Raw genomic sequence first — 15,317 nt, 5'->3', positions numbered from 1 at the left:
GCCTGCCCCGTTGATGGACAGGCGCTCAGGGAGCGAGGCTGGACCAGCCGGCTCCCATTCCAGCAGGGGCACCCGGGAGGCGGCTCCCCTGGGAGCGGCCGGAAAGCAGCAGGTGCACACCCTGCAGCCCAGGGCCTGGGAACCCCATCCGGGTCTCCTCCCAGGGAGGGGGCAGGGACCCCGGCCCTGGCTGTTGTGAGCACCTGGGGAGTGAACCAGCAACTACCCCTCGCGCGGCCCTTCCCCGTCTCGGTGCCCCCTTCCTCCGCCCCTCCCCCAGGCCCCTCTCCCACTCTCTAGGGATTTGCAACCCAGGCCCCCGGCGCCCGCCCTGCCCGCAGCACGGGGAAACGGGCTCTGCTGCCACCTGGTGGCCGCTCCGGGGGCGTGGCCTCTCCGCCGACACCGGGCGGCCAATTCCCCCGCCCGACAGGAGTGCGGGGCGTCAGGCCGCCCTGGAGCCAGCACAGGGGAGGGTCAGCTGCCACGGGGAGACCCGGATGGAGCTCCTGGCTCCTGGCTTTGGCCTGGCCCAGGCCTGGCTGCTGTGAGTACTTGGGGCGTGACCAGCAGGTGCAATGTCTCTCTCTCGCTAACTCTGCCTTTAAATAAGTAAGTAAATGTATTTAATTGCATTATTTAAGGGCGGGCCTTCTATGACGGGGAAATTAATTCTCAAGCTGCTCGGCGTTTGAGGACTTTTTTTTTTTTTTTTGACAGGCAGAGTGGACAGTGAGAGAGAGAGAGAGAGAGAGAGAGAAAGGTCTTCCTTTTCCCGTTGGTTCACCCTCCAATGGCCGCTACGGCCGGCACATCTCGCTGATCCGAAGCCAGGAGCCAGGTGCTTCTCCTGGTCTCCCATGGGGTGCAGGGCCCAAGCACTTGGGCCATCCTCCACTGCCTTCCCGGGCCACAGCAGAGAGCTGGCCTGGAAGAGGTGCAACTGGGACAGAATCCGGTGCCCCGACCGGGACTAGAACCTGGTGTGCCGGCGCCGCAAGGCGGAGGATTAGCCTAGTGAGCCACGGCGCCGGCTGTTTGAGGACTTTTTAAAAATGTATTTGGAAGGCGGGAGGCCGAGCAGCTGGTGCGTGGGGCGACGTGGGCGGGTCCGGGACTCCAGGCCTGGGGGAGGGCTGGAGGCCGAAGGCTGCTCCCGGGCGTGTGCACGCGTGGGCGGGAGGTCCTGGTCTGTGGGGGCGGCGTCTCTCTCCGCTCCGCGGGGGCCCTGGGCGAGGAGAAGCCGGGTGCCCCGTGTGGGTGGGGGCGGCTCCCCGGCAGCCAGAGGCCTGCGGTCAGGGTCAGGACCACCCCCCGGAGGCCATGGCCAGGGTCAGGGTCAGGAGCCACCCCCCAGCCTTGGCTGCGGTCAGGGTCAGGACCACCCCCCAGAGGCCATGGCCAGGGTCAGGGTCAGGCCCACCCCCCCGCCTTGGCTGCGGTCAGGGTCAGGACCCCCGTGCGCGGGGACGAGAGTGCGTGTGGCCGCCCGCTGTGGTCCGGGGGGCACAGCCCGAGGTGGGGGCTCCTGGGAGAGGTGGCGCCTCCCCCAGGCCGGCCCCCCGCCACCGCCCTGATGAACCCCGGGCTCCTCGGGGCCGGGGGACGACGACCGCCCCCAGAATCGCCCCTGCAGATCTGAGCAGGCCCCCAGCACCAGCGAGCAGCCAGCCTCTCCTGGGACGCCCCTCCCCACCCCGAGGATACCCCTGCCCGCCGAGGCAGGGGCAAGGAAACCGGGGCAGCTGCTTCCACTCAGAATAAGCCTTGCTTGCTTGCTAAATAAAAACTTAACCCCTGGAAAAAAATTTATGTGGAAGACAGGGAAGGCTCCAGCTGTCTCTTTCAGCTCCACTTCCTACCAAAGCCGTACGCTGCCTACAACTCCCAGCGTGCTCCGCGCTCCGACGCTTCGTAACGTCCGCGCCGGAATACGTGCGCGTTGCCGCGCTGCCTCCTGGGAAGTGTAGTCCCACTGCGAAGAAAGGCTGGGCAGTGGGTGGCAGGTGGACCTGGAGCCAATGACAAAACAAGGCTCCGTGAGCGCCAGGTCAACGAACCAATGGGCGCGTTACCGCTAGGGGGCGGGACTTCCGGCGGCGAACCCGTGGACAGCGGCTGCGCGAAAGACAGGACTTCCTTTTCGTGGGTGGCGGCCATCGCGGACGGATCGCCATGAAGGCTTCGGGCACAGTAAGGCAGGCGCGGCGCGGCGTCGGGGCGCGGGGCGCGGCGCGAGCCCTGATGGGGACTCGGGGAGGGGACGGGGCCCCGCAGCTGGGGCGCGCCGCCGCCCTGGTCCCCGCGGGCCGCGCTCGGGAGCAGCCAACATGGCGGCGGGCGCCGCGTGGGGAGCGGGTGCGGGCCCGGTGCTGGGGCCGCGGGGTGATCGCGGGGCCGCCTGGCCGCTCCGGGGAGGGGGCGGCGGGGGTAGCGGGTGCGGGGCCGGGCTGGGCGCTGCGCCGCGCGGCGATCGCTGCCCGGGGCTGGGGGCGCGCGGGGGTCGGGGCGGGGGCTGACGCGGGGGTCGCCGGCCCCGGCTGACGCGCGCGCCCCCGCAGCTGCGGGAGTACAAGGTGGTGGGCCGCTGCCTGCCCACGCCCAAGAGCCCCGCGCCGCCGCTCTACCGCATGCGCATCTTCGCGCCCAACCACGTGGTGGCCAAGTCCCGCTTCTGGTACTTCGTGTCGCAGCTGAAGAAGATGAAGAAGTCGTCGGGCGAGATCGTGTACTGCGGGCAGGTGCGCGGGGGGCCGGGCCGGGGTCTGCGGGGGCGGGGCCGGGCCGGCCTGGGGGCTCAGGGGGGCGGCCCGGGGGCCCCGCCGCGCCTCACCCGCCCCGCCCCGGCCGCAGGTGTTCGAGAAGTCGCCGCTGCGCGTGAAGAACTTCGGCATCTGGCTGCGCTACGACTCCCGCAGCGGCACGCACAACATGTACCGCGAGTACCGCGACCTCACCACGGCCGGCGCCGTCACGCAGTGCTGTAAGCGGGGGCGGGGCCCGCGGGGAGGGGGAGGGCGGGCCGGGGCCGCGCGCACCCGAACCCCAGAGCCGCCGCGCGCCGTGGCCGCGGCTCCAAGCGGGGTGCGCACAGCAGCGGGGCCTCGTCGCCTCCGGGGGGCTGCGGGTGCCCCCGGGAGTGAATGCGGAGGCCGCACACGCGCGGCGGGGCGGGCAGGGGGCGGGTCCCTGGGGTCCCCACCGGCCCCGCGCTCACCCTTGCCGCCCCCCGCCCCGCAGACCGCGACATGGGCGCCCGGCACCGCGCGCGCGCGCACTCGATCCAGGTGATGAAGGTGGAGGAGATGGCGGCGGCGCGCTGCAGGCGCCCGGCCGTGAAGCAGTTCCATGACTCCCGCATCCGCTTCCCGCTCCCGCACCGCGTGCTGCGGCGCCAGCACAAGCCGCGCTTCTCCGCCAAGAGGCCCAACACCTTCTTCTAGGCCCGCGCCCCAATAAACGCTCGGACCGTGGCCCCGTCTCCGTGTGCGCCTGCGCCGTTGGGGGTTGGGGCTCCAGGAGCCGCGCGGGGCGGGTTGGAGACAGGGCAGGTGCCGCCCCCTGGGGCCCGTTTGGGGTGTCGGACCGCGTGGTCTCCCCAAGCGGCCGGACCTGATGAGCCAGAAGCTCCATGCGGGTCTCCATGTGACCAGGGCCATCGTCCACTCTTTCCCAGGCCCAGCGCCCGCCCCATTCCCGGCCCTTGGGAAGCAGTGTCCTGGGGAGGAGGCGGGCACCGGAAGCCCGAGGGACGCTGGGGGCACCAGACTCCGGGCAGCGCCTGCGCAGCCGCCCTGAGCGCAAGGCGCCGCGGACCGCCGGCGGCTGGGGGTTCTTCGCCCCCTCACATCCCGCGGTGTGGGGGGCTCGCTCTGTCCTGGACGTGGTGCTGGAATGGACTCAGCCCGCCTGTGGGCCCCATGGCCTGCGCTCCTGAAGCCCCCGTGGGCCGTGAACTCAACGGGAGGTTGCTGGCCGCTCACCCTCTGGGCCGCAGGGGTGGCTTCGTGCCAGACGGAACTTGGGCGTCCAGGGTGTGGTCCCTGCGCGGGGAGGGGGGGGCTTCCCGAGAGCTGCGAAGGGCAAGGGGGTCCTGCGCTGGGCTGCTTGGCCCCCGCGATCGCTCTCAGCGGGATGGCTGCTCCCCTCAGGGGCAGCTCCGGGACAGGGCGGCAGGGACCCCGGATGACCCCAGGTCCTGACTCAGCTGTGCCCGCTGAGTGAGGCACGCGGGATCAGGGCCGCGGGCCAAGTCCCGGTGTGGGCACCGCCTGGAGCCACGTTGGCCCCAGCAGGTGCGGGGGGGCGGGCCTGGCGGCCGGCCTGTGCCCCATTCCCGGGCCTGGGGCCGCCCGCTGTCCACACCAGAGTTCACGGCCCAGCGCCGCCCACCCAACGGGGCTCCTGGAATCCGGGACAGGTTCCAAGTCCCCACTGGTCCACTTGTCCCCACCTGCAGCCTCCCCGGCTTGGGGCGCCGCCAATTTTCAGAAAACTCTGCGGGGGCCTCCCTGCCCCAGCCTCTCCACAGCGCTCCCCCCTACTCGGCGCTCGCTCCGCCGCACCCCTGGCGCCTGCTGTGGCCCGAGCCCCCCTGAATGCGCGGTCGAGCCAGGCCCCCTGCAGCCTGCTGTGTCCACAGGGGCTGGCATCCAGTAGGCGCTCAATAAGTGAGCCTCCGTCTAAGCCTGGGTTTTCCCACGGCAGAGGGGGAGGGGTCGCGGCCGCTGGGCTCGGTGGTGCGGGCCTCCCTGGAGCTGGAGTGCGCGGCGAGGGCGCCCGAGGCGGCCCGGAGGTCTCAGGTCTCGGCTTGCACCCCGACAATTGTAGAGTGGACGGGGCTGGCCTCCGGACGCGCGGTCCCCTCTTGAAGTTGGGGCGCCGTCCGTCAGCTCCGCCCGAGTGGGGCCCGAGCTGCCGGGGATGTCGCCTGCCCAGGTCTCCAGGGGCGCGGGAGACGCCCCTCCCGGGGTGGTCTCGGGCTCCATGGGGCGGACCCAGTAGCCGCCACGCTGAATGAGCGCCTGCCCCTCCCCCACCGGTGCCCCCAGGCTCCCCTCTGAGGCGCTGTCTGATGCCCATGTGAAGGTGGGCAGGCGGAGGCCGAGGGGGACCCCAAGACGACGGCGGGCACCGAGCCCAGGCTGCGCCCACCCATCTTAGCCCAGGGCCGAAGACCGTAGAGGAAGGGAGGGTTCGACGCCCCTGCATCCCCCACTCCCCCGAAACCCCTGGAGCAGCCTCGTCGTCCGGCGGGAGAGGGAGCGCTCGGGAGCCGAACGGTGCCCACTTGTCCCCTCCCGCTCGGCCAGGCCCCAGGAAGGGGGTGGGGACGCTCCCCCGCCCCCGCCGCCACTCCCTCGGCCTGCCCCGGCCGGCTGCCCCAGTCCAGGGCCGAAAGGGTGCCGGCGGGGCCGCCCGCAGGTCCGGGGGAGGTGGAGCCGCGCGCTGACCCCGCCGCGCAATAAATGGGCAGCCCGCAGCCTCGCGCCGCGGCGACGGCGACACCGACAGCGAACCGTGGACTCGGCGCCCGAGGCGGGCGGGCGGGCGGACGGCGAGCACCCAGGGCGTCCCTGGCGCTCTCGGGTCGGGGGGCTCCTCGCAGCCCTCATGGCCGGGGCCCGGGCCATCTTCGGCGCCTGGGACTACGCCGTGTTCGCGCTCATGCTGCTGGCGTCCACGGGCATCGGGCTCGGGGTGGGGCTGGCCCGCGGCCGGCAGCGCAGCGCCGAGGACTTCTTCACGGGGGGCCGGCGCCTGGCCGCGCTGCCCGTGGGGCTGTCGCTGGCCGCCAGCTTCATGTCGGCCGTGCAGGTGCTGGGCGTGCCGGCCGAGGCGTCCCGCTACGGCCTCAAGTTCCTGTGGATGTGCCTGGGCCAGCTGCTCAACTCGGGGCTCACCGCCGCGCTCTTCCTGCCCGTCTTCTACCGCCTGGGGCTCACCAGCACCTACCAGGTGCGCGCGCGACGGGGCGGGGGGTTCCGGGAAGAGGCCCCGGGCAGTGGGGTGAGGGCCGGGAAGGAGGAAGCCGGCAGCTGGCGCGCGCCGCTTGCTCGTGGGAGACGCGGGGCCACGTGTGCACAGGTGTGTGCGCCCCAGCGCTCGCGCGCTCACAGGCGCGCACACCCCCTGGGCAGCTCCGCGGAGCTCGGGGCAGAGAGGACACCGATGACGATCGTGTCCGGTAGACAGGCGGCGCCTAAACCTATGGCCAGAGGCGCTGTCCCTGTCCTGCGCCTGCGACCACTCCCGAAGTTCCTGCCCAGCCGGAGCTAAGAGGTGGCGCGCACACAGGCCGGGGCAGGGCCATCAGGGCGCGGGGGGTCTGCGGGGTACACTGGGGGCCCGGGGTGCGCCCCCACCGCGGGCCTCGGGGGAGGCAATTAGAGCTCCAGGGGGCTGGGGGCGCGCCCCGGGCCGCCCCTGCTCGCGTGAGCACGACCCCCGGCTCTTCTCGGCAGTACCTGGAGCTGCGTTTCAATCGCGTGGTGCGCCTCTGCGGGACCCTGCAGTACCTGGTGGCCACGGTGAGCGGCCTCGGCCCCGCCGCGGCTCTGACCCCGCCCCTGTCGGCCTGACCCCGCCCCCCGCCGGCCTGACCCCGCCCCCCGCCGGCAGGTGCTGTACACTGGCATCGTCATCTACGCACCTGCGCTCATCCTGAACCAAGGTGCAGGAGGCAGAGGAGGAGGGGGCGTCCCGGGCTGGGCCCCCCCACGCGGAGGTCTAACTGCGGAGGGCGGGGTCTGTTTGCGCAGTGACCGGGCTGGACATCTGGGCGTCGCTGCTGTCCACCGGCATCATCTGTACTTTCTACACCACCGTAGTGAGTGCCCTGGGCCCCGCGCCCCGCTCAGCCTCCTGAGGGTGGTGCCGAGGCCGCCTTCAGGCTTGGCTGGATCCAGGACGCGGGTCGGCCGGGGATGGGCGGGAGTTCCCCCGGGAGGGGGCCTGGGGCTGGCTGAGCCGCATCGTGAGGCCATCCATGGGTGGTACAGATGAGAACGTGGGGCGGGGAGCGGGGGGGGTTCCCAGCCCCCGCCCCCGCCCACACCGCTCCCTCCGCAGGGCGGCATGAGGGCTGTGGTCTGGACCGACGTCTTCCAGGTTCTTGTGATGCTCACGGGCTTCTGGGTCATCTTGGGCCGCGGCGTCGCGCTCGTTGGGGGGCCCCGGCACGCGCTGGAGCTCGCGTGGAACCACTCCCGCATCAACCTGCTGGAGTGAGTGCCGCCTGCCCCAGGAAGCCCTCCTTGCTTCCCGCCCCTCTGCACGCCCCCTCCCCAGTCCCCGCCCCTCCGCCAGCCCCACTCCAAATGTCCCCTGCAGGTCCTCAAGCTCCCAGGTGGCCACGCGGGGCCGGGGGGGGGGGGTGGAGCCAGCGTGACCCACCCTGTCCCTCCCCCAGCTTCGACCCGGACCCCCGGAGACGCTACACCTTCTGGACGTTCGTGGTGGGAGGCACGCTCCTGTGGCTCTCCATGTACGGGGTCAACCAGGCGCAGGTGCAGCGCTATGTGGCCTGCGGGACGGAGCGGCAGGCCAAGCTGTGAGTGCCTGGCGGAAGGGCGGGGGAGGGGCCTCGGGCCAGCCGCCGGCCCCGCCCCAACCCGCAGCCGCCCCCCCCCCCCCCCCCGTGCAGGGCCGTGCTCATCAACCAGGTGGGCCTGCTGTTGATCGTGTCCAGCGCCGCCTGCTGCGGCATCGTCATGTTCGTGTTCTACAGCGGCTGTGACCCGCTCCTCACCGGCCGCATCTCCGCCCCGGACCAGGTGCGGAGGGGGAGGGGCGTGGGCTGCAAGAGCTTTCTTAGCAGGAGCTGCAGCCAGTGCAAAGGCCCTGAGGCAGGGAGGAGCTGGGGGGCGCTGGGAGGCTGGGGGGGGGCTGGCTGAGGCCCCGCCCCAGCTGGAGTTCTGATGGACAACCAGGTTCCAGGTCACCGGGGTGGAGGCTGCCCTGGGGCCAGGTCCGACGGGTGGAGTGCATGGCCCTGGGGGGTGGGGGGAGACTATTCCTGCTGCCTCAAGGCCCCTCCGGATGACGCAGGGGTCCCAGGGCGCGGCCCGTGTACACGCAGTCCATCAACACACAGGGGCCGCCCGGGGCGGGCAGGGGCGGAGCGGGGTGGCCAGGAGCCCCGCGGCCCCAGCCCCGCCCCGGCTGCCCCCAGTACATGCCTCTGCTGGTGCTGGACATCTTCGAGGGTCTGCCCGGGGTCCCTGGGCTCTTCCTGGCCTGCGCCTACAGCGGCACGCTCAGGTGAGCCGCCCGGCCCACGGGAGAGGGGCTGCTCTGGGCGCGGCCCCTGCCCCCTAGGGACCTCAGCTTGGTTTTGGGGCGTCTCCCAGTAGCGGGTCCGCCCCCCAAATGCTTGCACCAGCGGGGGCGGGGCCAGGCTGCAGCCAGGAGCGTTGGGGGGTGGCGGCTCCGGGCTCCCCAGAGGGGCTGGGGTCTCAGGTCAGGATCCCGGGGGCGGGGACAGCGGCAGGGGCAGGGCTGAGGTGTCTGCGCCCCTGGGCGTGGCCTGAGGACCCCGCCCCGCCCAGTACGGCGTCCACCAGCATCAACGCCATGGCGGCCGTGACCGTGGAAGACCTTATCAAGCCGCGGCGGCCGCGCCTGGCGCCCCGCAAGCTTATGATGATCTCCAAGGGGCTGTGTGAGTGCGGGGGGTGGGGGGGAGGCGCCCGGGGGCTGTGTGAGTGCGCGGGGCAGGGGGGAGTGCCCAGGGGCTGGGAGGGGCGCCGGGGAGGGGGTGAGCCCAGGGCCGCCTCCCCGCCCACCGTGCACCCCTGCCTGCTGCAGCCCTCGTCTACGGCTCGGCCTGTCTCACGGTGGCCGCTCTGTCCTCGCTGCTGGGGGGCGGCGTCCTGCAGGTGAGCCTCGCCCCGCCCCGCGCCCCAAGCCGGGGGAGGGTCCTGGCGGAGACCCAGCCCTGAGTGCACCCCGCTGTCCCAGGGCTCCTTCACGGTCATGGGCGTCATCAGCGGCCCCCTCCTCGGAGCCTTCATCCTGGGCATGTTTGTGCAGACCTGCAACACGCCGGTGCGTGGGGGGCGGGGCGCGGACAGGCTCCACCCACAGGGCGTGGAGAAGGGCGGGGCTGGGAGGGGAATGGTCCACAAGCCTCACCCTGAGGATGGCGACGCCCACAGGGTGTGGAAAGGGGGGGGCGGGCAGGCAGGCCCCGCCCCTGAGGCAGGCTCCACCCACAGTACGTGGAGAAATAGGGCTGGGAGGGGCGTGGTCTACAGGCTCCACCAAGATGCAGGTTCCGCCCACAGGGAGTGAAGGAGGGCGGGGCTGGGTTGGGAGGGGAGTGGTTTGACAAGCCCCGCCTCTGGCACCGGCTCCGCCCACAGGGCGTCCTCTCTGGGCTGGCTGCGGGCCTGGTGCTCTCCCTGTGGGTGGCCGTGGGCGCCACGCTGTACCCGCCCAGCGCGCAGATGATGGGGGTCCTGCCCTCCTCGGCTGCCGACTGCGGGGCCCCCTCGGCCAACGCCTCCGGCTTTCCGTACCCGCTCCTGGCTGCCAACGCCTCCGGCGGGGACCCCAGGTGAGCAGGCGCTGGGAGTGTGGCCTGGGAGGGCGTGGTTAGCGAGCAGAACCAGAGCCAAGGCCCTGGGGCAGCTTCTCCGTAGCGCGGTTCAGCCACGGAGACCTGGGAAGGGGGAGGGCGGATGTGGTGCAGCCAGAGGAATCAGGTTTATTTTTTAAAAAGTAAAGATTTCTTTATTTGAGAGGCAGAGTTAGAGAAAGACAGAGACAGAGAGAGAGGTCTTCCATCCTCTGGCCCACTCCCCAGTTGGCCACAATGGCCAGAGCTGAGCTGATCCGAAGCCAGGAGCCAGGAGCTCCATCCGGGTCTCCCACGCAGGTGCAGGGGCCCCAGGACTTGGGCCATCCTCCACTGCCTTCCCAGGCCACAGCAGAGAGCTGGAGCGGAAGTGGAGCAGCCGGGTCTCGAACCGGCACCACTATGGGATGCCGGCACTGCAGGGGGTGGCTTTACCCCGCTGCACCCCAGCGCCGGCCCCAGAGCTTTGAGCTTTGATGCAGTGCGGTTTATCCGATGCGTTTTTCTCTGCCGCCTGTATTTTGGTGAGGGGTCCTCGGAGTTTAGGTTGGTCGGATTCCAGGGCAGTAGGGAGCCACGGAGGGTGATAGGCAGAGGCAGGAGACGCCCCTCCCGGCCACGCCTGGAGAATGCCTGGGGTTGGAGTGCGGTGGCTACTGCACGGGTCCGGGCTGGGCTGGGGGGCAGCAGGGGGCGGGGAGTGGCTCTGAGGGCGCCCAGGTGTTGACTGACAGAGCCCCGCCCCCTCCCTCCCACCCCCAGTTTTGGCATGGCCCCCAGCGCACCCGCCCTGGCAGACAGCTTCTACGCCATCTCCTACTTGTACTACGGCGCCCTAGGCACGCTGGCCACCATCCTGTGCGGAGCGCTGGTCAGCTACGTCACCGGTAGGCAGGGTGGCGGCTCCCTGGGGGGCGGGCAGTGAGGCCTTAGCCTGAGCCGTGGTGGGGGCGGGGGGGCGAGGCCCCAGCCTGAGCCGTGGTGGGCACAGGGGGTGCAGGGCGCTGTTCCTGGTGCTGAAGTCGCTGCTGGCCGCGAGAAGTCATGCCCCAGGCCCACCCAGCCCCCCGCCAAGTACAGGGGGTCCCAGGGGACCTCACGGCCCGGGCGCTCCCTCCCTCACCCCCCATCACTGAATCTGCCCCCCAGGCCCCAGCAAGCGCAGCAGCCTGGGCCCTGGCCTGCTCTGGTGGGACCTGGCCCGGCAGACGGCGTCCGTGGCTCCCAAAGAGGAAACGGGCGCCCTGGACGACAGCTTGGTCAAGGTCAGCCTGGGGCCGGGCGCCCAGGGCCCCGGGGGAGGGGTGTGTGGCTTTGGCCCGTTGCATTCGCCCCTGGCGCTGTGCCAGGAGCCACTCAGCCTAGGGAGGTTCGGGGCGGCCTCCTGGAAGCTGTGACACTGACGGGTCTGCGTGAGGACAGGAGCCGGCCACAGGGCTGTCCGGTGCAGGGCGTGGCAGGCGCAAAGGCCCTGAGGCCGGAGACGGCCTGGTGGGGTGGGGGTGGGGTGCTCAGGCTTCCTTTGGCTTGTGGTGGCTTCGGCAGCGTCTGGGCCGGTGCAGGTGGCTCAGGCTGTGGGCACCAGGTGTCGGAAGGGTCAGGCCCGGCTGGTGCACTGGGCTGGGGGCTGCTGTGACCCGTGCTGCCCCGGGGTCTCCGTCTGGAGCGGCGACACCTTCTCCCCTCCCCCAGGGTCCCCAGGAATTCCCCTCCGCAGCCGGGAAGCCCCCGGCCTTCCTGCCCCGGCCTGAGGACCGGCTGCTGCCCCTGGGGCCCGAGGCGGAGGGCGCCGGCCCGGGGACCCACGCCTGGGCGCGCCGGGATGAGCTGCGGGAGTCGAACCTCTGAGGGCGGGGCCGGCCCGGCCGCAGTGGCCACGCCTGAACGTCTCGACGGGCCAATCCCAGGCCTCGGGCCCTTGGCCTCCGCCTCTGAGTGGCTGGACTGTGTGATATGCAAAGGAGCTCGGTGTTGCCTTCCTCCCACCCTCCCGGAAGTGGGGAGGCCCCGCCCCCAGCTGCCGTTTTAGCCAATCCCCTGCTTCCAACCTGCCGCCCGACTTAGACGCTGCACCCCGACACAAGGCTGGAGTTTTATCCCTCAGCACGAACGGAAAGTCAACACAGGGAGCCCCCAGACCCAAAGCCAGGGTGTGGGGGCCGGCCGCGCTTCCCCCACGCCCAGCAAGTCTCGGGGCTCTTGGGGGTCGCTACTGCCCCATTCCACAGACAGGGAAGCTAAGGCCGGGAGAAGGGCAGGGGCGCGGCCAAGACGGGGGGGGGGGGAGGGGAGGCAGGCAGAGCCCTGCACCTGCGCGGGACCCGGATGGAGCGCTCCCCGCCCCAACGTGAGAGACCCGGACGGTGCTCCTGGCTTCAGCCCTGCCCAGCCCTGGCCGTTGTGGGCCTCTGGGGGCAGATGGAAGACGCCCCTCTCTAGCTCTTTCAAATAAATAAAAAAATTTAAAAGAAAGTCCACGTGTCGTCCTCGGCCTCCGCGCCCAGCCCCGCCCACCTGCGCCCACGTGATGCTGCCCCCCACCCTGGGCCGAGCCCTCGACCTGCTGCCCTGCCCCCTCCTCGCTGACTAGCCACCTCCCCCCCAGCTCCAGGCCTGGCGGTTCCAAGCGCCGGGCGCGGCCCTCGGCCTCCTGCCTGGGGCTGGGGTCGGGGACCCCCGGGAAGCGCCCCCTCCCACCCCTGCAGTGGGGCCCTCGGCCAGGGTCGGATAAACCGGCTCCTTGGCAACACAGCACGCGGCCTGCTGTTTGATTAAGGAAGATTAGCGGTTAGCGGGGACCAGCCCTTCCCCCTTCGAAAAGGCTTTGCTGGGGACGGTGGTGGCGCAGTGGTTAACCCCTGCCGGCGGTGCCCGTATCCACAGGGTGCCGGGTCGAGTCCCAGCTGCTCCGCTTCTGGTCCAGCTCCCTGCTATGGCCTGGGAAAGCAGTGGAGGATGGCCCAAGTCCTGGGGCCCCTGCACCTGCGTGGGAGACCCGGAGGAGGCTCCTGGCTTCAGTTCAGCCCAGCTCTGGGCGTTGCAGCCATTTGGGGAGTGAACCAGCGGATGGAAGACCTATCTCTCTCTGTCTCTCTCTCTCCCTCTCTCTCTCCCTTCCCCCTTTCTCCCTGTTTCTCCCTCTCTCTCTCTCCCTCCCCCTCTCTGTCTCTCTCCCCCTCCTTCTTTCTCCCCTTCTGTCTCCCCTCTCCCTCTCTCTTTCTCTCACTCCCCCCTCTCTCTGTCTCTCTCTCTCCCCTTCCCTCCCCCCCCCCCGTCTCTCTCTCTCCCTCTCAGAGAGTCGGTCGGCTGTGAGCCGGGTACAGGCACTGCCCCCGTTTCCGGGCCGGTATTTGAAGTGGGGAAGGAGGCAGTTGGGGCAAGGTGAAAACGCGGCCTGGGCGCTCCGGAGGCAAAGGGCGAAGTCCGGAGCGCGACAGCCCCTCTGTGTCCTTGAGGGCCCCTCGGCGGGCGGCGCCCCCCTCCCCCCCACCCCACCCCCCTGTCCCTGTGCACCCTCCCCGGCCTGTGTGTTTGCTGAATTCAATCCTTGCTCAAACATTTGCTTTTTTGATCGCGACGCCTGAGGGGCCTCTTGCCCTCAGGCGGCGCAAGGGCGCCTGGCTCCCCTCTGGTCCCACAGACCTGAGTTCTGGGCCTGGGGGCGCCGGGGGCCAAGGCGGAAGGGGGCTCAGAGCCCCGCTGACCCGCCAAGGGCACGCGCACTACCACCTGCGGCCACAAGGGGGAGCTCAGACACCCGGCGCCAGGGATAGAGTGTGTCCGCTCCTGGCCAAGCCAGGCAGGAGGGGCGGCCGGGGACGCGGGAGGGGCACGGGAGGCATGTGCTAAGTGTCACGGAGCTGTGCATTTATTACATTTGGTTTTATTAGAGGGGGGGGGTCTCTCATCACCTGTTACACTCCCCACATGGCCCCGGGCCAGACCAAAGCCAGGAGCCAGGAGCTCCATCCGGGTCTCCCATGCAGGTGCAGGGGCCCAAGGACCTGGACCATATCCACTGCTTTCCCAGGCCACAGCAGGGAGCTGGATCGAAGTGGAGCAGCCAGGACTTGAACCGGTGCCCATAGGGGATGCGGCCACTACAGGCGCCGGCCCCGCCTACCAGTGTCAGAGTCAGACTGGGAGCCGGGTTGCGTCCTCCCCGGGCGGTCCCCCCTCGCCAGGCCAGCGGTGTCCCCGCGGGAGGAGGCTCAGGGCCTGCGTGGGCCCGCGCTGGGTGAGAGAACGGACGAGCAAATCATCTACGCACCGAGTGTTTGTTCAACCCAGGGCGCTGGGTCCCGAGGGCGCGGGCGATGCGGGTCTACGCCTCCCCGCACACGGAGCCGCCTCCCTACACGAGAGACGCGTGGGCGCTGGGGGCCTCGTGGGGAGCGCGCCCGGCCCCAGCCCCCGGCCGCCCTAGCAGCGGCAATGCCGGCAGTGCCGGCTCCCATGTGGGCGCAGGTTCGAGTCCTGGCTGCTCCACTTCCGGTCCCGCTTTCTGCTATGGCCTGGGACAGCAGTGGATATGGTCCAGGTCCTTGGGCCCCTGCAGCTGCGCGGGAGACCCGGATGGTGCTGCGTCCCCGTCCGCGCCTGCGCCGTGCGTAACCAGAGTGAGCCGTGGGACCGTTCAGTGTGTTTGCCGGCCCCGGTCTCGCCCCGGCTCTGACGTCACTTTCCGGCCTTGGTGTTTGCTCTCCCCGGCCTTTCTCCCTTCCCCTCGGAAGATCCAGGGCTTCCGGCGGAGCTGGAGCCGCGGGCACGGGGAGGGGGTGCGAAGGACCCATCTGCGGTGCGCGTGCCCGTGAGCGCGCCCAGGCTTCCCGCGCGTCCGCTGGCTGCAGGGTCCTGCTCGGGCCCTCGTGCCCTTTGACCTCATCAGAAGCCTCGCACGCGCCCGGCGCCCGCAACCCCGCCCCTCCCAGGCCCCGGCTGCCCCCTAGTTAATCATCAGAGACAGCGAAGGACCTGGGTCACCGTCGCTGTTGATGTTTCTGGTTTTTTACATCGGGTCCCTGTGGCGTCCAGGCCTGGGTAGGGGCTGCACCAGGGAGGCCGCGACCCCTGCCTCAATTTCCACTGAAGGCCCCTCCCGCTGGGTCCTGAGGCTCGGACACTTGGGGCCAGCGCTGTGTAGCCAGGAGCTCCATCCGGGTCTCCCACGCAGGTACAGTACTTGGACCATTGTCCACTGCTTTCCCAGGCCACAGCAGAGAGCCGGACCGGAAGTGGAGCAGTCGGGACTCGAACCCGCGCCCCTATGGGATGCCGGCGCCGCGGCGGCTCCGTGTGCAGTCGGGGAGGTGTGGACCCGCATCGCCTGGGGTTGAACAAACACTCGGTGTGTAGATGATTTGCTCGTCCGTTCTCTCCCCCATCGCTCGGCGCGGCCTGCGCGGGCCCCGAGCCTCCTCCAGCGGAAAGCCTGGGGGTGGGGAAGGGGAGGGCGGGGGCCCCCGCAGCCGCGGATCCGAGAGGGGCTCTTGGTGCCTGGGCCCCGGGAACGGGGGCTCGGGGTGGGGGTCGCCAGGAGCCCTCGGAGCCCCAGTGTCGCCTGGGAGGGAGGGGCCTTGGGGATCGACAGGGCCACATCCGCACCTGGGACGGCACAGGTGAGCCCGGCTCCCCGAGAAGGCGCCCAGGGGCTTCCTCTCGGCCGGGGGTGTTGGTGGGGGTGGGGTGAGGGGGCGTGAGCGCCTGCCTGGTAGCACCAGGTGACAGACCCTGAGGG

General features: G+C 70.9%; 2 protein-coding genes and 1 non-coding gene across 3 annotated transcripts; all 3 read left to right on the top strand.

The window, feature by feature from the left end:
* The first annotated feature begins 2,087 nt into the window (after positions 1-2,087).
* On the top strand, positions 2,088-3,473 carry LOC133749129 (large ribosomal subunit protein eL20). The gene is made up of 4 exons (XM_062178299.1): positions 2,088-2,193; positions 2,562-2,741; positions 2,854-2,983; positions 3,241-3,473. Exons 1-4 carry the CDS (start codon positions 2,176-2,178, stop codon positions 3,441-3,443), a joined length of 531 nt encoding a protein of 176 aa, XP_062034283.1. The 5' UTR covers positions 2,088-2,175; the 3' UTR covers positions 3,444-3,473.
* LOC133750163 (small nucleolar RNA SNORA68) lies at positions 3,032-3,162 on the top strand. Its single transcript, XR_009864665.1, has one exon. It is a non-coding gene; the product is annotated as a small nucleolar RNA SNORA68 (small nucleolar RNA).
* Positions 3,474-4,923: 1,450 nt separating the features above from the next.
* On the top strand, positions 4,924-11,428 carry LOC133750062 (sodium/iodide cotransporter-like). The gene is made up of 16 exons (XM_062179447.1): positions 4,924-5,000; positions 5,313-5,958; positions 6,465-6,530; positions 6,622-6,673; positions 6,762-6,829; positions 7,072-7,226; positions 7,412-7,552; positions 7,646-7,775; positions 8,174-8,262; positions 8,550-8,662; positions 8,809-8,879; positions 8,962-9,048; positions 9,366-9,559; positions 10,343-10,467; positions 10,730-10,845; positions 11,273-11,428. The coding sequence occupies exons 1-16, from the start codon at positions 4,924-4,926 to the stop codon at positions 11,426-11,428; spliced, it is 2,286 nt and encodes a 761-aa protein (XP_062035431.1).
* The last annotated feature ends 3,889 nt before the right edge of the window (positions 11,429-15,317 follow it).

This window comes from Lepus europaeus, chromosome 20 (assembly GCF_033115175.1).
Source record: "Lepus europaeus isolate LE1 chromosome 20, mLepTim1.pri, whole genome shotgun sequence".
NCBI lineage: Eukaryota > Metazoa > Chordata > Mammalia > Lagomorpha > Leporidae > Lepus > Lepus europaeus.
This window is presented reverse-complemented; position numbering and strand designations above follow the sequence as displayed.